Raw genomic sequence first — 24514 nt, forward strand, 5'->3', positions numbered from 1 at the left:
TTTTACATTACACACATTAAAAAAATACATATTGTGATGACACTATAATCAGAATACGTTTGGCCTTGCATTAAACACAACTTTTAAATGAGAATGAAAAGTTAAAATCCACGGAAAGAATCATCTGTGCATCTTCCTAATCTACTATCCTAGCTTCACCTCTAACAATACCTAATTCCTCACCCTTTTCCTGTGGCAATATTTTTTTACGTTTCTACCTTGCATGTGCTGCTTCCTGTGCCTAGAAGCCTCTTTTCTTCATAAATTAACTCATTTGTTCAAGTTACTAGGTTCTCCGTGTAATCTTCCTATTCCAATTCTAGTCCTATTGGTTTTTGCATTTGCTACATTCTAGCACTTAATGGACTTTGTTTGGATGTGACAGTGTCTTCAGCCAGTAACGATCTCCTTAGAAACGTCCCAAGCCTTAAAGAGTGCTCAACACCAGCACTTCTCCCACACTTTTACAGAATTAGAAACAAAAATGAGATCTAAGCAAAGTAACGGTGAACACGGGATTCACTATGTAAGTTACTTGCAATAGGAGGCGGACTTTGGATGGTTAGTCTGTGGGTCCTTATTACATATTTTAAAATAAATAATAAAAATTCTATATTACCAAGGTACTAAGTAAGTAACTATAAATTATTTACACGAGGGAGAAGATTGGCCTTTCTATTATTACCGGTTACTCCACAAAGGTTCCTCTTTGACTTTAAATTGTCCACACGTTCCCTGCATTAATAAACATGTAAAGTCGAAATGGGCAATTAAAGGTTAAAACTCTGTTTCCCTTAGTGGGCCTGATTTTTGCATTAGAACCCACGGGTCACTATAGACATTTGCTTTGGGTGTGAGCAGTTTGTTTCCTTCCGTTTTTAGCAGGAACAATATGCACCGGGTTAAAATAATCCCTAGACTTGGTTTTTGGTGACACGAACGGAAGGTGCTCATTTTGGGCTCCCTCATCGCCACAGCCAAATAACACGTATTTATTCGGCGCCGAGTTATGCACAAGGATCAAAAGCGAGGAGTTAACAAGGCAACACCACGGACTTCCCCTTACAAGGGGCCCGTGGCTTTTGCGAGGAAAGGCTTGCACTGGGTCCGGTACCGGAGCGCTAAACGCTCATCCGCACACGACCGCCTGCGGCGACGACCCGGGTCTACCGGCTCTGCAGAGGGCTGCGGCCCGCCCCAGTCCACGTGGGCTTGGACGCCGCGCTCGGACGTTCGAACGCCGTCCCTGCGGCCTCCGCCAATGGGGAAAGCGGGCCTCGAGGCTCCGCCCCGCCGTCGAAGACGTCACGGCGTCGCCCAGGGCGCGCGGGCGGCGGGGCTCCTGGGTTTCCGCCCCCAGACGTCTGCTCGCTGTTCTGTCTGTGTCGCGTGCGGGTGTCTTCTCTGCCAGGTCTTGTCGCTGTCGCCGCCTTCGCCGTCTGCACCATGGCTTTCGTAACCAGGCAGTTCGTGCGTTCCATGTCCTCCTCGTCCACCGCCGCGGCCTCAGCGAAGAAAATCCTCGTCAAGCACGTGACGGTCATCGGCGGCGGGCTGATGGGCGCCGGCATCGCCCAGGTGGGCAGTCCTCGGGCAGCGCTCCCCGCTCGCTTTGCTGCCCGCCCTGACAGGAAAGCGCTGGCGGGCCGCGACCCGGCGGGGGTTGTCCGGCCCGGAGGCCAGCGTTCACGCGAGCCCCGGGGAATTTCCACCCCGACCCTCCCCCGTGTAGTTGAAATGTCTGGGCCTGTTAGTCTGCAGCCCCCCGAAGACCTAGTGTTCTTGGGCCGAGCCTCAGTTTCCGGGGGTTGGCTTCCAGAGACCCGCACTGCGATCAGTTTTAATTGTATTAGTTTTTTATAATTCCGCAGTCGTTGTCAGAGCAGTTTTCTGCTCTCTAAATGGTCTTCTCTCCCAGTGTTTGCTTGCGGAGTTAGAAAGAATAATAGTAGTCAGCACTTTTGTAGCATTTGGTAACGTTACCTAATCGGCGCTTGTGAGGCCCTGGGACTCCACGCTAGTGCTGCGCCAGAAGTCTTTGACCTAGTGCCCTCTGGCGCTGGGTAGAGTAGGAGGGGGAGGCAGAGCGGTTGAGGGCTCTGAAGGAGTCGCTAATCTCAGTGTGCATCTTCAGGACTCTGCCCGGTTCCAACTAAGCTGTGATTCAGGGTCAGCTGTGCAGCTATTTCCTAGGTCCTGTGATCCTTGTGTTTTTACTGATTGAGTTTTAGCGGTTACATTCTAGCTCGTATTGGGGAACCGTGATTTTCATAGCCTAGCTGATTATATTCTTAGCATGTCGTCGGCCCTTTGTTACTTGTACTGTTGGACGGGGGAGGCATTTATCTAAGTTTTCTTAGGGGAGAACTCAAGTTCAGTGGCTGTGATCATGAAGGAATTTAATTTTTGTGGTGTCTGTTTCCAGCCAAGTCCATGCTTCTATGCTTGCTTTGTAGAAAAATCTTTTCTTTATTATATATCTTAAAACTTCCCAGACTGCAAGTTTTTTTTTGCAACATATTAATTTGATTGCATTTTCTTCTAAAATCTGTATTTCATTGATGTTTTATCCTTCTGACTCCCGTTTCTTCTCAGATCATGTTTTTGGACATATATTGCCCTTTTTATTGTGTACATGCCCCGGCTGCTGGGTTATGGTGTCACCATAATCTTTATTATGCGTGAGATGGGAGGAGTAAGTCCCTTTAACATGAAAGTTTATTCTACTACGTGATACTTAAAGTTTAGGTTGAGTGCATTTGTATCTCCCTGCTCCACCCAAATCTCCCTATGCTGTGAGAATGAGATTTGTTGTGGGCAGGGTATAAAATAATGTATTTGTTTAAAAACATCTAAACAACATCTTAGCGACAAGATATTAGGGCCTTAAGCCCCCAGTAACAATATAGGAAATGGGTCCAGAAACTATTGTTGATGGCCCCTTGAAGACATCAGTGGAAAAGGATTAGAAACTAAGTAGAAAGCATCACTTCAGCTTTTGTACAAATTCAGGTTGCTCAGTTCTTGGAGTACTGTATCCACTACTGGCCAAAAAAGTGTTATGTTGCACAAAAAGTCACATACGTAACACCTAAAATTATGGGTATGGTGTTGGAGCTTTCATCTGAGAAAGGAGGGAGGAGATTGGCAATGATGGGACTTGTGGATCAAATCCTTGAATAGTTGGACCAGGGCGGCGTGCCTTTTGAAACCTAAGGGGTAAAAAAGAAAGCTATTTATCCCACACATTGGAAATATAATGGAATTGTCATTCAAGAATGACAATTTGATAAGGACCAAAGATTTAAATAGTGGACAATCCTAGGGAACAGTAGTTCTGTCCTTACATAACAAGGTTTAAAAGAGCCTCAGTCACTGTAGGTGACAGCTTTAATCGTGTGGAGGGGAACCGCACTTTCCTGCATTATATCTCTGTGTGCCACTTTCAGCCAGTTGGTTGGTTTTGGCCGTTTAGCTGATCCATTTTTGCACTCTATCCTGCAGCATGCTGTTCGAGGCAGTATTGCCTCATTCTTCATGCTCCTTGACCTACAGCTTTTGTCACAGGGTAAATCTGTTTTGCTTATTTAGTGCCACAGCTATTAGCTGGTGTGGTTTGACTGTAGATTGGATCCAGTTCACTGTGGGGAATTGGGATGGTCTATGCTGGCTCTGTGCTAACATGGAAAAGTTACTTCTGTGCCTTGCTTTACTAATCTCTGAGGTAGGACTAGCCTCCTAGGAGTATGGAGAGGATTGAATGAAGTAGCACACGTCAAGCACTTAGCGCAGTGGCATCTAGTAAGAGCTCACAGAATGTTAGCTGCCTTCAGGGTTATGACCATCATGGTGTTACCCTTGTCCTTTTGTCATTGTCCCCTCGTGCCACGCCCATCTCTGATCCTTGCTGCTCTGGTAGGCCTGTAATGTTAAGATGGAGAGCACTGGTTGTGATTCTGTTCCGTCTTGCTTAGTCTTGAAGGCAAGTGCCAGTTGTTGACTGCAATTTGTTCAGGGACCTCTGAAAAGAGGAAAGGCACTTTTTATCCTCCTCAGTAAAGCCTTAAAAACACAAGCACAAACTAACATCTGAGTTTATGCTACTAATTCACATTTAGCTTCACTCTCCAGAACTTTCTGAGGTAGTTTTTTTTTTTAATTAAAAAAAAATAATTTTTGGTGGCACCAGGTCTTAGTTGTGGCAGGCGGGCTCCTTAGTTGTGGCTCGTGGGCTCCTTAGTTGTGGTACATGTGCTCCTTAGTTGCAGCCAGCAGGTTCCTTAGTTGCAGCTCACGGGCTCCTTAGTTGTGGCATGCATGTGGGATCTAGTTCCCTGACCAGGGATCAGACCCGTGTCCCCTGCATTGGAAGGTGGATTCTTAACCACTGCACCACCAGGGAAGTCCCATGAAGTAGTTTTAATTTTAATCAAGGTGTAGTTCTGTTTACATTTTTAATTTTTTAAAAAAATTTATCATTTTTGCCATATGTTCCAGTTCATGCTGAGTAGGATAAAAAAAAAACAACTGAGTAGATTTTGTGGGAGCCTGACACATTTCTCAAGCAATTAAGCAATTTAAGACGAGTGAGGTCTGTGTTTAATTGTACATAGTTGATCAGAGCACAGGCCATTTGTATATTTGTATTCTCTAAGAGTATCTACTTCGCCTGTCATTACTTTTGCTTGTTTTAAATTAAAAACAAAAAAACAAAAACTGTGGGTTAATATTTAAGTAAGGTTAACTTGTTTTGTGTGTTTGCCCATTATTCTGACTTGGGTCTGGTTGCCAGTTTATCTTCAGCTGGATACTTAGGCTAGCAAAGAAGCTTCCAGCAGTAATTGACCCTTGAGTGGGGGACAGGTTGCTTTTTGCTTTGTAAAGGGAAAAAAGGGAGAAAGTTATTAGCTGTGCATCTCTTCAATTTATAGAATGAGTCAAAGCTTTGCTTCTTGCATAGCCTTTTTTTCATATGAGGAGCCCAGAGAGCTTATAGCTTTTGTTAATTTACTAGTGAGAAACCAGTGGGCTTTCTGGGAATGGCATTTTAGGGGCTGGATTTCTTGGCTCTCTGGTACAACCTTCCTTTTAGTGCACTACACTTCTTTGAGGAAGTGAGAGTTTGCATCTTGAAGGAGGTTGGAGCTGAGTTCACACCCAAAGCTTTTTTTTTGTTCCTCTTAAAGAGCAAAAAGTGCACATTTTTTCTGGGGAGAGCTCCTTAGGCTATTAAAACAAGGGGAGGGGTATTCTAAACTACAAGTACACGTTTCCCTGACATTTGTAGTACTCTGCGATGCTTGATGAGGACTCAAGTGGATTGGAAGTCTTCTCCCCAGCCTCTGCATTTGTTTGCCCATCTCCTTTTTCCTGCCCCCAACTCTGAACTTTCTGATGCTGAGTAGAAGAATGATCAGAGTTGCTTTGTGTTGTTCAGCTTTGTTCTCTTCTGTCGCTACAGTGAGTATGCCTCTGTTGACGTTTGTTTGAAAACAGTGCAGTGGCCTAGGAGAAGTTTTAGGAGCACAGGAGGCTGGCACAGTCACCTGGCTGTAAGCTCTCATTTTGACTCAAAGTTCTATATGGAGGGAATAGTTGTTTTTTGTTTCGTTTTGTTTTGTTTCTTTTATTTTTGGCTGCGTTGGGTCTTCATTGCTGCGTGCAGGCTTTCTCTAGTTGCGGCGAGCAGGGGCTTCTCGTTGACGAGCACAGGCTCTAGGCGTCTGGGCTTCAGTAGTTGTGGCTCGCGGACTCTAGAGCTCAGGCTCAGTAGTTGTGGCGCACGGGCTTAGTTGCTCCACAGCATGTGGGATCTTCAGGGACCAGGGCTTGAACCTGTGTCCCCTGCATTGGCAGGCGGATTCTTAACCACTGCGCCACAAGGGAAGTCCCCTGCAGGGAATAGTTTTATTGATTGATTGATTGATTGATTGATTGCTGTGTTGGGTCTCCGTTTCTGTGCGAGGGCTTTCTCTAGTTGTGGCAAGTGGGGGCCACTCTTTATCGCAGTGCACGGGCCTCTCACTGTCGTGGCCTCTCTTGTTGCGGAGCACAGGCTCCAGACGCGCAGGCTCAGTAGTTGTGGCTCACGGGCCTAGTTGCTTCGCGGCATGTGGGATCTTCCCAGACCAGGGCTCGAACCCATGTCCCCTGCATTGGCAGGCAGGTTCTCAACCACTGCGCCACCAGGGAAGCCCGAGGGAATAGTTGTATTCCCAGGTGTTAACTTTGTCCTCAAGGGTATGGGGGTGTGTGTTTGTCATGAAGTTCTTGCCTCATTTACTGTGTTGTTGCTCATTACTGGGCTGTTCTCTGATATCCATGATGTACTGGGACAGTAAAATCAGCTTCTGTCAGCATGTTAGTCTTTGGACTTGGGGTGTGGCTGGAGATACTGTAGAAGAGGTAGGGCTGACAGGCAGAAAAATGAATGCCGTAGAATATGTTTGGATATTGTAGAGCAGAAATGGTACCTCAGTCAGGTTTTGGGTTTTCTCTGCCGTGTCCTAGATCCACCTCACTGTTATCTGCCCCTTTCTTGAGTTTCTCATTTCCTTTCCTCCCCGTTCTCTCTTCTCCCCATATCTGCCTTAGGCACATACCTCACTGCCTAGCTCTCCTGGGACCACAGGAAGATAATGCTGCTGCTTTCTGTTCTGTATCTCCCTCTAGGTTATGCTGACTGTGTGATAGTTTCCGCTCAGTGGTGGTCTAATGCTTGGAAGTGAGCAGGCTGTAAGGTGCCTGCTGGAGTTTGGATCCCAGCCCTTCCTCTCCTGGCTGTGGGAATCTTGGGCGAGTCTCTTAACCCCTCTCTGCTTCTTCCCTTATCTATGAATAATGATACTTGTCTCAGTGTTCTGAGAGTTCTATGAGCTAAGTGCTTAGACTGTACTAGTGTTTTCAATGGTAACTGTTCAGTAAATGTTAGCTGCTTTTATGTAGATCCATCAGGTCTAATCTGGTGATGACTTCTCTTATTTTAGATTCTCTTAACTGTCTTTGAAGATATGATAGGGAGCTCTGGAGAGTTCAAACAATTCTAAAGATTTTAAGACTAATTGTGTGGGCTGTTGAGAGAGATAATCTTAGTGCTTTGTTCACTTGTATTTGGGTATTACAGTAAGTTCATAGTCATAAAGCATTTGCAACAGAGCCTGGCACTTAAAAAACACTCTACAGATGTGACATTTTTTTCTGTTCCAAGTACTTTAATGTCTCTGTCATTTCATATGACCATTATGATATTCATCCCTGCAGAGATGGCACTTGGGGTTAAGGGTCAGAGGCAGAACAGGGGCTGGAACTCGGGTCTCTCAACTACTGCTCTGCTTGCTGGAGATCCCTGTGGCTGCAGTGACCACAGTTCTACCTGCACCTTTGGCCTCTGCTGTCTTGTGGGGAGAAGTATGGCTTCCATGGGCAGGGGGATTTTTTGTGGGTATCTGGAATCAACAGTTATCAGCTTGACCTCTCTTCAGCTCTAGATTCAAAGTTAGAGTCACCTGCTGGTCATCTCCATCCTCTGCTACTATCTTTCTGCCCATAATAGACTCAAATTCACGTGGCAAGACTTCTTTGTTCTCTCCAGCTTTCCCAAAGAGCTTCCTCCCTCTGTGATTGCCATTGTTGATCTTCTCGCCACTTCATGCACTCCAAAGACAGGGTTGCTGTCAGAGCGTCCACCACACTGCAGAAGGCTCTGAGGCTTTCCTCCGAGGAGAGCTGTTTCCCCTGTTCTTTGCTTTGTCATTCCTAGACCAGGCATTGATACCTGAATTGTTGAGGAAACATCTTAATTGGTTCATTTCAGCAGAATCTAATAGGAAAGAAACACTCATCCTAATACCCATTGCCATATTAATCTTCCGAGAGAGCAGTTTGGAATTGCAGCTCTCTCCTCTACTCAGAAAGTGTGCATCCTGGCAACATCTTTCAGAGATTCTTAAATATAACTAAGGGTTGGTTGATGCCACTGACATGTCCAGTTATCCCATCTCCTTTCCAGAATTTGTGGGAGATGGGAGTGGAGGGTCCAGGGAGAGGATTTATTTTCTCTACATTACCAAACCCAGATGCTTACTGAATTTAAAAAAAAATTGTGTATTTAACAGGCTCACTTAAAAATGGAGGCATATTTCCTTGGCTTTTTAGAAATGCTATTTAAAATATAAAAATCTAAGTTAAAAAAAGAGGCCAGCCAATGAACTTAACTGTTTTAAGTACAAACCAGCTATCTGTGGTGGTGGTCGAAAGTCTCAACGGAATGCCTTTTTCTGATTGTTGAAGTTTGTGAAGACAGCTTGTGTTGATGGCAGAGTTCACAGCATTGCACAATCAGAGACAATCATAAACCCAGACTTGCCAGCTGTGAGAGATGCAACTGATTTATGACTTTTTTCCTCCCTGGATCAAATCATGAGAACCCAAGGGCAGGCCTGGATGCAAAGGCACAGCAGCCTCCGGGGCGCAGCAGCCTCATGGGGAGCAGCGACTCCGTGTACTTATCCTGGGCCAAACACTTACTCTGGGGATCGAGAAGTCAGAATTTGCGTTTGGCAGATGGTACAGACAACTTTGCCGTTTCTCGGAGAGAATGTAATGTTGGTGAAGTGCAGCCCTCCTGTAGTATAGGGGCACATGGAACATCTCACTGGACCAGTTGATGTAATTCTCACAAATTCTCCACTCAAATTATGCTTCAGAGAAGGGGCTTCAAATCTGGTGGTATGTTTGCAAAAATAGAGAAATCCAGCAAGCTTCTGCCTGGCACGTTTCCTTGGCCCTGTGGCTGGAGTACTCAGGGGCTTTGACAAGTGTGCTGTTCACTGGACCTATTTTTACAGCTCTGAGCACCCTTGTCCAGAGATATTTCTCTCTGGCTACGCCTACTCTCCACCAGGGCTAGAGAAGTCAGAGAGCTGAGGACATAGCCTTCAAATAAATGTTTTTCCGTTGCAGACTGCTTGTCCTCAAGGTCTTACAGTGTAGGTCACTGTCACGTAAAACAGGAGTTCTCAGTGGGTTCATTCAGATTATTGGCACTCAGATTAAAGTGCCAGGGAGAGTCCTCCTTAGTTATTGAAAAAATAACATTTTTGTCTGTCTATGGGAGGAAGGAAAAAGACCTCTTTATTTTTGTGATCCACTCTTCCACTACCATCTCCTCAGAAAGCTGGGGATAATTTATCACTGAATAATTTGAGAAGAATGAGTGTGATTGATTTCCTTGCATCCAAGACACATGAAGTTCTTTTCTAAGTAAGAGAAAATTCAGTAATGTAATTTAAAAAATCAAATCAGGTGTGAATCATCAGTATCACTCTTATCAACAAACAGTGCTGATAAGCTGGTACAAACCACCCCAAAACTTTAGACTTAAGGTTACAAAGCAACACTATAAATCAGTAGGTTTCATGCCTTGACCAGGGGTCATTGTGATGCAGGAACTTTAGCAAAACAACTCAGGCTAATTCTAGACCTGCTGGAATTAACCCTCACAGCACTGTTGCTGTGAACAGTCATGGTCCTGTCTTTTGACATACATGTGTGCACATATCTCTTGGGTGAAATTACAATTTCAATTTCAATTACAATCTTGCTAGATTACGAGATATGAATATATTTGACTTCAGTGGATAATGCCAAACGTTTTTCTAAAGTGGTTATACCAGTTTACAGTTCTGCCTTCAGGGTATGAAGATTCTCTTTGCTCTATAGGATTATATTGTTGTTCCTTTAAAGTTTAGTCATTCTGGTGGGTGTAGTGACATTTCATTGTATTTTTATTAGAATTTCCCCGCTTACAATACTAGTGAGGTAAACCCCTTTTTACGTGTTTATTGGCCATATAGATATATTCTTGTGTAATATGCTGTTAAATATCATTCCTGTTTAGCTCTCATGTTGTCCTTTTTTTCCCTAATTGATTTGTAGGAAATGTTTATAGATTCTGATTATGAATTCTTATATTCATATTTCAAATATCTTCAGTTCCCTGCATTGATTTTTAATTTTCTTTGTGGTTACCTTGCGACTTAACATACAGCAACTTGTACAGTCTATTTTAATTTAATAACGACTTAAGTTTGATCCCATTCTAAAGCTCAACATTAATACCCTCCCCGCCATTTAATGTTTTTGATGTCTCATTTTACACCTTTTTATCTTGTATATCCCTTGACTAATTATTATAATCAGTTATTTTTACGACTTTTGTCTTTTAACATTCATGCTAGCTTTATAAATGATTAATCTACTTTTACTATATATTTACCTTTCCAGTGAGATTTATTCTTTCATATGTGTTTTTGTTACTAATTAGCGCCCTTTGTTTTCAGCTTAAAGCCCCTTTAACATTTCTTGTAAGGCTGGTTTAGTAGTGATGAACTCTTTCACTCTGAGCAGTAACTTTGCCAGGTAGAGTATTCTTGGTTGGAAGTTTTTTTCTTTCAGCACTCTGAATGTATTGTGTCACTCCCTTCTAACCTACAGAGTTTCTGCTGTTGGTCTTACTGGGGGTTCCCTTGTGTGTAGCAAGTTGTTTTTCTCTTGATGCTTTTAATATTTTCTCCTTGTCTTTTTTTTTTTTTTTTTATTCAACACCTATTTATTCTCTAGTTCTGCCCGCATGGAGACACCCTCCTTGAAAAGGTGTTAAATCCTTCGTTCACTTTAGCACCTTGTGCTGAAAACACGTGTTCCAAGGTTTCAGCTATGAGATCCACATTCTTAAAGCATTAATCCTTAAACCTCATCTAGATTTCTCCCCTTGGTTGGGGGGAGATGACCCAAAACACAGCGAAGAACAGCTCAGGACTGTGGGCTCTGCTCGCCCAGAAGACTTTGCAGCTCCCCTGACCACCCGGCTGGAGCCAGGATTAGGACACTGAGACGAGGGGCACCTGCTGGGCTGCCGCCACTGCCACCGGCCCCACCTCCTGTCCTCTTCACTGGCTTACTGTCACCTTTAGTTTCCCTGGAGTCTGGGGATTCCAGACGGTCTCTGCTCACACTTCTGTATCACGCCTGCTGCCTCAGAACTGCTGATTCACACTAGGGGGGAACAGCACACAGAACTGCTTTTCAACACACCAACGTTCCACACAAAAGTTATTTGATAAGCCTGCAGGTTCTTTTTCATCAGAGGACATTTCCAAGGCCATGACTTCCCAGGCTCCCCACTGCCCTTGCCGGCAGACTGGACGTGCGTGGCCGCCATGCTGTGAGTTGGGCACACCCCCCCGGCTCCACTCCGCCGCACTTTCCTGCGGAACTGAGGGCGGTGCCCTGGGCTCATCAGCAGCATCTGTCCTGAAGCCAGTCCTAGAGTGACAAGAGCCACACCTGCAGGTCTGTTCCACTGACCAGCCGCACAGGACCGAGCTGGGCCCACGGACCTGAGAAATGGAATGCAATCCATGAATCCCTCCCAAACTATATTTTCTGTAGCAGGGTTTGTCAGCCTTGGCCCTATCAGCATTTGGGGCCCTGTAGCTTTACTGTGGAGCCGTCCTGGGCACCACAGGACATGTAGCCACAGCCCTGGCCCCCACCAACTAGATGCCAGCAGCACCGCTACCCCTTTCCTGCCCTGTGCGTTGCCACGTGCCCTGGGAGGGGGACAAACTGCCCCTAGTCGAGAGCCACTGACCTACAGCTTTTGTTCAGCCCTCCAACTGAAACATTTCGGGAAATAGCAAAATGCACTCTCCACCTGCAAGGAGACCAGGACGCCCCTGGTTTGGATGATCATTTTATAGGGTTACATTTGGCCCATCGAGGGGCTCCACACAGGGGCCCGACTTCTGCTTCATCAACAGGACAAATGCCAGGAGCGAACCTCTGGCCCTTCCAGAGTGACACGTCTCAAGGTCCTCAGAGCACGAGTGCTTGTGGACCAGGTGGCTCTGGGCCCCCCTCGTCCCCACCTAGGACCCTGCCCTGAACAGGGCCTTGGTACCAGCTCAGCGGCCCTCAGCCAGGGATGCATGTCGCACTTGCCCAAGGATTCCTAAAAAGTCCTCACCAGACAGACCAACAGAGCAATCATTTCCAGTAAGGAGACCCTCTCCTGGTCAATCCCATTGTGCCCAAAGCTTGCCATGTGGTTGTACACATATCTCATTTAATTCTCACAACGAGCCTTATTTTATAAAGAAAAAGAATATCAAAGTGTTCAAGGGCCTGTGCACAGCTCCCACTGCAAGTGCATGTGGAAACAAGGTGCTTCCTCACGCAGCTTTTGTTGTTGTCTGGCTACAAACCATCCTAAGTGCCCACTGTTCTGAGCACTGAGCGTAGAAGTAGCCGCTTCCTCTCTGCCCCAGCGTCACAGGTGCAGCAGGGCAGCCGCACCCATGGTGCCGGCAAGTCCGGCATCTGCAGGGCAGCTCTCCTTGTCTTTCACTTTCGACATTTTAATTATAATGTGTCTTGGTGTGGGTCTCTTGGGTTCTTCTTATTTGAAACTCTTTGGGCTTACTGGATCTGGATGTCTGTTTCTTTCCCCAGGTTAGGGAATTTTTCTGCCATTATTTCTTCGAATAAGTTTTCTGCTCCTTTCTCCCTCTCTTCTCCTTCTAGAACACAGTAAGTAACGTGAATGTTAGTATACTTGATGTTGTACAGTGTCTCTTAAGCTATCTTTACTTTTTTTCATTCTTTTTTCTTTTTGCTGCTTTGATTGGTTGAGTTTTATGCTTTGTCTTCTAGTTGACTGATTTTTTTTTTTTTTTTTTGGCTGTGTTGGGTCTTCGTTTCTGTGCGAGGGCTTTCTCTAGTTGCGGCGAGCAGGGGCCACTCTTCATCGCGGCGCGCGGGCCCCCCACTATCGCGGCCTCTCTTGTTGCAGAGCACAGGCTCCAGACGCGCATGCTCAGTAGTTGTGGCTCACGGGCCCAGTTGCTCCGCGGCATGTGGGATCTTCCCAGACCAGGGCTTGAACCCGTGTCCCCTGTATTGGCAGGCAGATTCTCAACCTCTGCACCACCAGGGAAACCCTAGTTGACTGATTCTTACTTCTGCTTCATCTAGTCTGCTATTTAACCTCTATAGCTTTTTTTTTTCAGTTCAGTTATTGTATTCTTTAGCTCTGTGACTTCTGTTTGGTACTTTCTTTATTTTCCATGTCTTTGTCGAAGTTCTCCCTGTGTTCATCTATTTTCCTACTCAATTTGGTGAACATCTTTATGACCACTACTTTGAACTCTATCAGGTACATTACTTATCTTTGCTTTGTTATGTTTTTTTCCTGAGGTTTTATCTTGTTCTTTCATTTGGAACCTATTCCTCTTGTTTCTTCAGTTTGCTTGACTCTAAATGGTAGATGAAGCAATCACCTCTCCCAGCCCTGAAGGAGTGACCACATGTAGAAGGTGAACCCTGTTGTTCATCCCTGCCTCAGCTCCTGGTTTTCTCAAACCTCTATGCTTATCCAAGTACCCTGTTATGTTTTTAACAGCTCTTAGTAGTTGAGGATGTGCCAGGTCCTGTTAATGTCCCAAAGGGAAGAATCTCAGCATCTAGATTCAGGCCACCTGGAAGCCAGGCCCTCAGGCATCAGCTTTTAAAAGTAATTAGGTACATACAGTCCTGTGGAACCTTAGGCATAAGCCCCTCTGGCCACCAGGGCCAGGTGATCTGGAAGTGTTCCCTGCGTGGCAGCCACAGAAATTAGGGCACCAGATGAGTGTATAAGCTCTTTTCTGGTGGCCCTTTAAGAACTCTTTCTCTGTAGGTTACAGTCCTGTGGGAACCACGAACATGAACCCCATTGACCACCAGAGCCAGGTGATGTAGAGGTGTCCCCTGGCAGCAGTAGCAAAAATCCGGGTGCCAGACAGGTATGAGCTCCTTTCTGGGTGACACCAATTATTACCGTCCTGTGGGGCCAGGAATGCAAACTCACCTAGCCTCCAGAGGCAGGCGGTCAAGAGGCACTGCTTAGTAGCAACCACAAAAATCGGGGCACCAGACACGGGCAAAAGCTTCCCACCAGAAGACACTGGTGCTCTGGAGAATGGCACAGGGAGAGCGCAGAGATGGTGCCTACCGGTCTCCATACCTGGAGAGTGTTACAGCCGGCTTCTAGATGTGTGTGTGAAATTAGATGCCTGCCCTTTAGGCTGACACTTTAATATAAGCAGGTCAGCTTCCTTTATTTTAAGTCTGGTGTGATCAGCTGCCTCTGAGCGTTGCCCTGGGGTGTGTGAACCTGAGCGTGTGAGCCCTTTAAGAGTGGCTTCTCAGATTGCTAGAGTCTTGTGGGTCTTGGGACATGAGCCTTGTTGGTTTTCAAAGCCAGAAGTTTTGGAGGGTCATCCCAAGTGTATGACCCCAAAGGTGGGATGCCTGATGTGGGTGCAAGCCCCTTGCTCTTCAGGGAGAAGCTCCAGGTTCCAAGGTCCCTCCCTGCATGGGGTTTATGATGAGATTGTATCCCAGCCTCTCCTACCCACCTTGTGGTTTTCTTGTCTTTTGCCTGATGTGTAGTCGTCACTCAGCCCCTCTTTAGATTTTTTTAAAGAGGAAATTGTTCCATATGTAGCTGTAGACTCAGTGTGTCTATGGGAGGACGTGAGTTCAGGATCTTCCTACTGTACTGTCTTGAACTGGAACTCCAGTATAGTTATTTTCACATTATGAGGGGAGGCCCTAAGCAACCCTATGAAGAGAGCCTTGGACCTTCAGGAGACCTAATCTCATCTTGGCTTTTCCCACCAGATGTATTTGTTCAGTCAGCATTTCCTGAGGGCCCACCCCAGCCAGGCAGGGTCTATTCAGCCGACAAAGATAGAATGACGTTTAGTCAGAATCCAGGAGTAGGGGAGACAGCACTTAAACGGATGATCATCACACGACGTGGTGGGTGGAGTGGTAAGGGTATGCAGGGGTATTACTGGAACACGGAGACACCTTGCCTGGAACGAAGAGGATCCTGGGGTGGGGATGCTTAGTGTCTGGAAGTGATACTCAGGCTTAGTTAATGAGGGGAAGCTGGGGAGAAGGCCTGGGCAGTACAAAGTCCTGGAGGTGAGAGGCAGTAGCAGATGTGGGCAACTATGAGCCTCGTGGTGGTATTAGTCTCAGGCGACGGTGAACAGCGTGTCTGGGGAGGAGGTGGATCCCTTTCCTGGAGGGCCTTGCATGCCATGTGTAAGAACTTTTTTTTTTTTTTCCTCCCTTTTCTTCTTTAAATATTTATTTATTTATTTATTTTTGGCTGTGTTGGGTCTTCGTTTCTGTGCGAGGGCTTTCTCCAGTTGCGGCAAGTGGGGACCACTCCTCATCGCGGTGCGCGGGCCCCTCACCATCGCGGCCCCTCCCGCCGCGAAGCACAGGCTCCAGACGCGCAAGCCCAGCAGCTGTGGCTCACGGGCGCAATCGCTCCGCGGCATGTAGGATCTTCCCAGACCAGGACTCGAACCCGTGCCCCCTGCATTGGCAGGCAGATTCTCAACCACTGCGCCACCAGGGAAGACCCCGTGTGTAAGAACTTTTATTATGTGGTCATGGGAGCCACTGAAAAGTTTAATGGAGTTAGTAATGTAGACAGAAATGCCTTTTACAGAAATATATTTTGGATAGAACACTTTAGTGCCTGTATGTGATCTTAGGTGAATAATTTTTTTTGCTTTAGTTAATGTTTCTTTTCTCAGTAAAGTGAAGGTGTTGTGTTGAATTAAAGGTTTTGTGTGTGTGTGTGGTAAAAAATACATAAAGTAAGACAGCATTTTGACCATTTAAAAATGTACAGTTCAGTGGCATTTAAGTGCATGCCTGTTAAGTAATAACTCCCCATCTCCCCTTCCCCCAGCCCCCAGCAGCCATTGCTTCATTTTCGGTCTCTGAATTTGACTGTTCTAGATACTACTTACAGGAGGAATCATACAGTATTTGTCCTTTTGTGACTGCCTTATTTCACCTAAAAATCTTAAAGGTTCATTTGTGTTGTAGCATGTGTCAGAATTTCTTTCCTTTTTAAGGAATAATATTGCATTGGAATGTTTTTAATGGCATCACATTCCATTGCATGTCCACACTACATTGTGTTTGTCCGTTCCTCCATTGATGGACACTTGGGCTGCTTCCACCTTTTGGTTATTGTGAATAATGCTGCTATGTACATGGTCTACAACTGTGTTATGGTTGTAACTGTGTTACAGTCTTGCTTCAGTTCTTTTGGGTATATACCCAGAAGTGGAATTGCTGGATAATATGGTAATTATTTTTAATTTTTTGAGGAACTGCCATACCATATTCTACAGTGGCTGTACTGTTTTACCCGTCAGCAGTGTGCAGGGGTTCCAACTTCTCCATATCCTTGCTAACACTTATTTTATGGGTTTTGTTTTTGTTTTTGTTTTTTTAATAATAGCCATCCTAACGTGAATAGATCAGAGGTTTTTACACTATGCTCTGATAGACTCTAGGGTTAGGAGTTCAGTGAATCTCCTTGGTGGTTCCCAAACCCCTCTTCCCTGACCCATGCTTTATGTATTGTTCTTCTGTATACATTCTTATGAGGAAGGATTTCATGGCTAAAAAGTGTGAAAGCCACCACACTGATCGTCCTGCTCTAAAAATAGATCTTGATCATCTGTAGCTAATAAAGCTGAACAGTAAATACTTTTGCCAATCTCTGACCTTGCAGTAGTTGAGAAATTAAGGTGCCTCACTTTCTCTCTACTATGATAGAGAAGAAACATACGTTGAAGAGAAACCTATGTCACATGTCTGTGGTCATCCTTGACCTGGCTCACGCACGTGTCCCTCACAGGATGGACGGACACATCCTGTCCGTCAAAGGGGCTGTGTGTGTCTTTGCCCACAGCCCCTTTCATAAATGGTACAGGACACATTGACATGCTGGAGGAAATTAAACATAAATCTAGTTTTGAAATTACAGAGGTGGTCATATTACACGGCGGTTGCCCTCCAGTTCCCCTTTTGCCTGGCATCTCCACCAGTGCCAGAAAACGATTGGACTGCTCACAAAATAACAGGCATTTTTGTGGCATTTTTTTCACTTGGTAATTGACTAAAGGCTCCAGTTATTAACTCTTTTTTTTTCTCCCTATCCTTTTCAAACTAAGAGTGTGATTTTTCATAATTCTAAAATAACTTGGTTTGTAAAATTTGTTATAGTTTCTAGTAGCAAAACCAGTCATGATTTCTTGAGAACTTATTCCTAAGATAATTTACAAAGTGATGCTTTTAAAAAATGGAGCTATTATTCATGCCTTCTTTTCATGAATATTGTGTCCCTTTGTGCCAGGCATTGGGGCGGGTGAAGGTGACAGTGGTTGCTGCTCTTGAATTGCTTGCTGTCCAGAGGAGGAAGTACAAGTATGAACAGTTAATTGTCATAAAGGCACAGATCGCCTGCTTATCATGTCTGGGATGTCACCTGACACAGATGAACGTTTTAGTGGTTTAAATACCTTAAGATATGATATTACATATAAGATATATCTTCTTAGAGTGAGGGAAAAGGAACATTCAAAAAGTACATGTTAAAAAAAGGCATATGTATACATTGCACCACATGTATGTATATGAAATTTATATTTACTGGAAATTTTGGTTGGATTGCAGTTAGGAGTGTGCCAGAACTACCCTATGTTGGGATTTGTGGTAACAGCTACTTCAGATTCTGAAGAAGTGGATGATACGGCAGCCCTTTTGAAAAGGTCTTTAGGTATTATTTTGAGTTCATCATCAAGAGTTGGTGTTGGTCAGCTTTTTCATGTCTAATTTATCTTTCACATCTGGAATTTCTCCTACATACTCATTGGTTTATGACCTTTATTCCGAAATTTGTGAGATTTTTACAACATGAAATCGTTTATGACCATTTGTTTTTGATTTCTCTGTTGTATTCACATCCTGGGGTTCTGGCTACCGTTACATAACTGAGTGGCCATTGGTAGCTGGTGGCTCTCACCAGCTCCGCACTCTGTTTTCTTTCTGTATTTGGAGTCCTGCAGGAAAGACCTGCTGTATCTGGAAATCAGTAGAGGCACAAAGGAGTGACCACCTCTGCTAGAGGTTGGGAGAGCTTTCACTAAAGGAGAGAGGGCCTCTCTTGGATCATGAAGGGTGAGTTGGAGTCCCCCAGGCAACAGTGAGGGAGAGGTGCTTTCTGGTGGAGGGAACCTAAGGGCAGGGTCGTGGAGCTGTGAAGCAGCGTGAGGGAGAAGTGTGTGGCCGGAGGAGAGCACGGGCTCAGGTCACTGCGCTCTAGGCACCTGGTATTGAGCAGTTATTTATTGGACAACCACCGTGTGCAAGTGATGAGTGCTAGGGGACACAGGGACCAGATCAGTGTCTGCTATCAAGGGATTCAGATCTAAGAGCAGACAGAGATCGTTAGACAAAGATCCACATGACGCAGCTGACTTTGGTGTGAAGCAGCATAATAACAGCAGTTAAAGTCTAGGTCTAAGGTTTCAAAACAGAGGAAGGAAGACATTCATTTGGAAAAAGGCTTCATGGAGAGGATAGCTTTTGAAATGGGCCTTGAATAGTGGATATAATTTCTTTGGATGTAATTAAGGGTTGAGGTTAAGAAAAAGGTGTTGTCCAGCAAATTGTGACCCTCAGGATAGTGGTAGTATTAATGAAAGTCAAGGAGAATTGGTTTTTAGGGTCAAGGTGTTGACTGTAGCTTAGGACAGAATATGCTGGTTTCATACATAGCTGCAATTATGCAAATGATTAAGAGTCCAGAAAGAAAGGCTATAAAGACAGAGAAAAAGAATATTGGCAGCAGAACCTTGAAGGATACCTTTGTTTAAAGGCTGAGAAGATGGAGAGAATTAATATGGCTAAAAGGAACAGATAGGAAATACAGATAAGAAATTGGAGAGTTTCAAAAAGGATGGTTTAACTGGCAGTGTAGGGCTGTGGAAAAGTAGAATATGGAGCCAAAGAACAGGCATTGGCTTTAGCACTTAGAAGACCATTGATAAGTTATCTGTACATTCATACCACAGTAGTGGTGGAGGAAGCCTCATCGCTAGGGTTTAGGAATTGCATGGCTCAGGGGGAAAGTGAGAGTGCAAAGTGTAGTGACGAGAGTGACATCTAACAAGCATTGTGCACCTTCTTTGTGCTTGGCATTGGTCTATACACTTTAAACGCTTTAACTTCTTTAATTTTCACAACAGTCTTATGAAATGGGCACTGTTGTTTTCCTTATACAGATCAGGAAATCATAGATAAAGAGGCTGTATAACTTGTCCAAAGTTATGCAGTAAGTGGCTAAGCCAGGGTTTAAACCTAGGAAGTCCAGTTCTAGAACTCGTGCTCCACATATCACTGTGCCCCCCCAGTAATTGAAAGATTTCTGTGGTGAAGCGAAGGCCAGCTTCAGGTGGCTAAGGAAGCTTGTGGGTGTCCCCCCTGCTTTTTAAACATTCTTTTTATTTTTTTAAATTAATTAATTAATTTATTTGGTTGTGTTGGGTCTTCATTGCTGCACACGGGCTTTCTCTAGTTGCATTGAGCACGGGCTACTCTTCGTTGCGGTGCTCAGGTTTCTCATTGCAGTGGTTTCTCTTGTTGCGGAGCTCGGGCTTTAGGCACGTGGGCTTCAGTAGTTGTGGCACATGGGCTCAGTAGTTGTGGCTCGTGGCCTCTAGAGTACAGGCTCAGTAGTTGTGGCGCACGGGCTTAGTTGCTCCGCGGCATGTGGGATCTTCCCGGACCAGGGATCGAACCCGTGTCCCCTGCATTGCCAGGCGGATTCCTAACCACTGTGCCACCAGGGAAGTCCCTAAACATTGTTTTTAAATGAAGAGAGATCCTAGCCTGTTTGTAAAAATGGAAGGACACAGAAGAGAAAGAAAACCTGAAAATGAAAACCAAAAAGGGAACAAGTCGTGAGATCAGAAGATGTAATTTTAAAAGCAAAATAAAGTAATTTACCTTTGGAGTCTGTACCTGGATCCAGCATTAGGCCTTGGACCCTTGCAGAAGAAGGAAGGGGGCTGCCTAGAGTAAAATCGTTAAGCTGTTGTGATATGCTAGGCACAGTGCCTAGTGTATATTAACTCTTTTAATCCTCTCAACAGCTCTGCTGCCCATTTTTATGGGTGAGGAGACAGCCTCTGGAGGTTAAGGAACTTTTCTCTCTCACAATTGGCGGACGGGCTCCGGAGTGTGGCCCGTGCCCAGTCTCAGACTGTTCCCCTCAGATCCAGCCATGCCTTTCGGGGTCAGGAGCAGCCAGCACGTGAGCTCTGGATACAGGCGGCCCTAGCGTCAAAGCCCCATCACATCCAGACTTTGCTTACTGTTACAGTGCCTCCCCCAAAGGCTGTTGTGCAGACCAAACGGGGTAATTTATGAGCAGTGAAAGCTCTCTGAGAGCAGGGGATTTGTTTTGTTCCTCACCTTGTCCCGGGGCCTGGAGTAGCCGTGACACGGTGTTGAGCCACCAGGAGGCAGTAGTAGTAAAGGGAACGCACGTAGAGCCGTGCCCAGCACGGGACTCTAAATGGTGCTTGCCCTCCACCCCAGGGGAGCGCGGGTGTTGGCGCAGGGGAGCAAAAGTGCTCACCTCTGAGAGGCCAAAGTTCTCGTCTGTGACCTCTGGTCATTTGGTGGAAGGCATTTCCTAATAATCTGCATTTTTTCATCCGAACTATTTGACGGCTTCCCCGCTGTCCAGATTGTTTGTATACCCCAGTACAGTTACTTGGCTTCCAAGAAAAACACAGCACTTCTTGTTCTATTTTTTCTGGTTTTTGCCTTCAAACCCACGTGTAGCTGAAGCCATGAATGAAGATCTGACTGCTGGCCATGCTTAAGGTTGCATCAGCGTATTGAGCCAGTCTGGGATGAGAGTCATGCAGCTTTCAGGTTGGACATGGATTGCATGGGGGCAAGGGATAGGCTGCCTGCATCCTGACTCTATCCCGGTGGTAGCCCGTTTAGACACACAGCAGTAGGAGAGGAATATCAACCCCACTTGGAGTAGATGAATAGAATCAAAGAACATTGGACTCATCCTGTGGAAATGTTATCAGGCATCTAATACATACCAGGCAGTGGGCTAGATGTAGTTTGATCATTTACTTATTCAACAAATATACATTGAGTGCCCACCATGGACCAGGCACTGGGGTTTGCAAAGATGAATAGGACAGGAAGTTGCCCTCAAGATACTGCCAACTTGTGTCTCTTGGGTATGTCTGCAAGAAATGATTGCAAGGAACTTGAGCATTAGATTGGGTTACTCTCTGAAAGTGGGTAGGATGAAAATAACTGCTTTCTTTGAAATCAGTTGAAGTTGTGCTGTAACGGTAGTTTACTGCTATGCAACCAAGAGCTGCACCATGAGATGGAAAATATTTCAAGAATCCACTTTGGGGTTTTTTTTTTTTTTTTTTTTTTTGGCTGTGCCGCACAGCTTGCGGGATCTTAGTTCCCTGACCAGGGATTGAACCCAGGCTACGGCAGTGAAAGTGTCAAGTCCTAACCACTGGACAGCCGGGGAACTCCCCACTAACCATATCCACTTTGGGTTTAAACCAGAATGTCCTTCTCTAGCTATATTTGTGGAATGACTCTACCATAAGATTTCCTTTGTATTTTCTTAAAGCTTTATGAGTTAACCAAGGTAAGAAAAGCTGAAGTAGAAATTGTTTAAAGGGATAACCATTTAGAGTATACAATTGTTGCTTTCTTACTACACCAGAAATACCAGTTTAGGCATTTTGGAGAGCCCAACATTGTAGAAAATTCTCCAGTCAGTTGAGGTAGGGAAAAAAATTGAGCTAAGTTTCTACAAGGGCAGCCTCTTTGAGACCATTGAGGCACGTGGGGCTGAGGGAAGTTTTGCAGAGTGAGGATGTGATCAGGGACACCGGGAAGATCTGTCTTCTTTCTCTCTGAGGTTCGGCCCCTCCTCGCACATCCTGTATCTTCTGGTTGAGATGAGAAAGTAAACAGAAATTTTACACCCTCAGTAACTTGGACATGGGTCATTTGACACGTGCACTTTGCTCTTCTGGAACATTGCCTAGAGAGCCTTGATTTAGTAGCTGGTTTTGGCTCGCGTCTGCATACTGTATCATCTCTAGTGTGCTCATTTAGACGCCAGGATGAGCAAGGCAGTGACTGAATTGCCCAGTGTCTCCCTATGGCCGGGGCGGGGGATTGGTGGGGGGAGCGTGGGTGGGCAGCTGGCGGTGTTTATCAGAGGACTTTGGATAGGAGTGGAAAGTCAGCACTTAGGCTGGAAATGCTTTTTGGCCAGGGTTTTTCCCAGTTGAATTTTAGTGTTTTTGTAAGTCTCTCTTGGTTCACTTGAATTTTTGAGGGTTGCTTCCTGTCTAGGTTTGGTTCTGCTTGCAGTTTAAAAAAAGTGATCCTAAGGATAGCGTTACGGCTTATCTGCCACATGACCAGAAATGCCCTGTGACTGTCGCGGACACGACGACGATAGCTCTGAGGGGGGCCTGCTGGAGCGATGGCGTGACGCCGCCTGCCGGAGCGATGGCGTGACGCCGCCTCCCGGAGCGATGGCGTGACGCCGCCTCCCGGAGCGATGGCGTGACGCCGCCTCCCTCACTTAGTCTGCCCCACCTCTTTCAGGTTGGCGCCTCGTTCCCTGGGGAGGCGGCTCGTTCCAGGTGTGTTCTTCTTACCCAGCTTTCCGAGGTCGGTTGCCTGGCAGAGTTCTTCACCACGTGGTTTTTAGTTTCCTTGACATCCCACATATGGAGCTTTGTGTTGTTGGGTGGTTTTTTGTTTTCCTTCATGTTTTCTCAGTGGGATTATAAAGTTTTGAAGCAGAAAGACACTGCCTTCGCTGTCTGTCTTTTTTTTTTTTTTTTTTGGCCGCCAGCTGAAGCTTCCGGGGTGTTAGTTCCCCGACCAGGGATCAAACCAGTGTCCCCTGCAGTGGAAGCACGGAGTCCTAACCACTGAACCACTAGGGAAGTCCCTTGCTGTCTTTCTTTGTCTCTCTTCCCTTCAGCTTTGGCACTGTCTTGTTCCAAATGTACTTGAATTTTCCTCCCCAACCCCCTGAGGAGCAAAAAAGCCCGAGTGATGGTGATGCTGGAGGTGAAGTGCGGGAGAGTGGATTGGGACCTGGGCAGAAGGGGGAACCTGAGGAATTCCGTCTGGCCTGTTGAAAGGATGACCTAGGTCAGAGGTTAAGAGGAACAAGGTGAAAACCACGTGTGTTATTCCAGAGGGACTGTCAGACAGAGGAGCAAGACGAAAAGGGAAGGTCCCCAAGCCAGCACCTCTGCTTGCCCCGCCTTGCAGACGAGGTGCCCGACCAGTGGTCATCACACCTCCCTTCACCTGTTGCTCCCCAGGGCTGCCCGCCTCAAAGCAGTTCAGTTTCAACACCAGCTGCGTCTGGAATTTCAGATTTATTTTCTTAGTTTTCTGTGTCAGGGTTCCTCACCAAATCCCCCCCACTTCTCCAGGTTTGGTGATTTACTCACAGGACCAGCGTAGAGTCATCATCATGGCTATAACTTATTACAGCAAAAGGATATAGAACAGAATCAGCAAAGGGAAAAGGCGCGTGGGGCAAAGTCTAGAGGAGATCAGGTGCCAGCTTCTCAAGTCCTCTCCCAGTGAAGTCACACGGGACACACTTAATTCCTCTAGCAGCAAGTTGTGACAGCACACGTGAAATGTTGTCTACTAGGGTTGCTCATTAGAGACCCAGAGCCCAGGATTTTTATTGTGGCTGGTCACATAGGCACCCTCTTCCTGGCAAGCACCAAAATTTCAGACTCTCAGAAGGAAAGCAGTTGTGAGTGTAAACCATATTGCACAGTTTAGATACCGCGAGCAGGAACCCTCTCCAAATGTACGTTTCCAGACACCAGCCAAGAGCCTTTCTAAAGATAACAGTCTCACAGTGTGGTTTTTTCTGCAGTTTCTAAATTTGCTCTTGCTTTTTTACTTTGAATTTATTGAATTGGAGCTTCAGATTTGTGTCCAGTGATTTGAAGTGTTGGCAAGATGGGCCTTGGTCTGTTGTTACTTAGGGAGAAACCTGGTCTGGACTGATGGGTGTTTAGCTTTCGGGGTGTTATTTTACTTTGACCTGCTGCTGCCTGCAGCCTGTGTTTTTGCCGACAGGGCAAGTTTGCTTCTTTCCTCTGTTTTTATATCAAGATAACTCATTCCGTTACCCCCATTGCCCTGCTGTGGTTGTCAGACCTTCCGGTCCTGGCAGTGTTTCCTTTTCTTGGTTCCAGGCTCTGGGGCGTTGGCGGTGCTTATGCGGCCTACAGGCCCCACAGGCTCAGACTCGCAGCCCTAAGTGCAGTGTTCTCAGGGAGACAGTGTTGTAATTAACTTCCATCTAAAACCTGTCTTATCGTTTTTAGAAGTGTTCCTTGGAAATCTTTCTTTGGGATATGAACATTTTTTCCTTTGCGTTTTGCTCTTCTGTTTCTGTTTCTTTTCCTCTTTGGTTTTCAACTTTGAGTTTTTAGTTGCCTGGTTTCCAGAATCACATCACGATGGTGGT

At 45.7% G+C, this 24514-nt stretch overlaps 1 protein-coding gene across 2 annotated transcripts in view; it reads left to right on the top strand.

The window, feature by feature from the left end:
* Window positions 1-1314: 1314 nt before the first annotated feature.
* The window catches only part of HADH (hydroxyacyl-CoA dehydrogenase), a 48905-nt gene continuing 25705 nt past the window's right edge, over window positions 1315-24514 (top strand). Inside the window, exon 1 of one of the 2 annotated variants that reach the window (XM_082462979.1) lies at window positions 1315-1578. In XM_082462979.1, coding sequence (XP_082319105.1) covers window positions 1447-1578 — 132 coding nt within the window. In that variant the 5' untranslated portion in view covers window positions 1315-1446. The remainder of the gene's footprint in view (window positions 1579-24514) is intronic. The other variant, XM_082462980.1, reaches the window with a different exon arrangement.

Source organism: Balaenoptera physalus (genome assembly GCF_965194825.1).
Source record: "Balaenoptera physalus genome assembly, chromosome: 5".
Taxonomy (NCBI): Eukaryota; Metazoa; Chordata; class Mammalia; order Artiodactyla; family Balaenopteridae; genus Balaenoptera; species Balaenoptera physalus.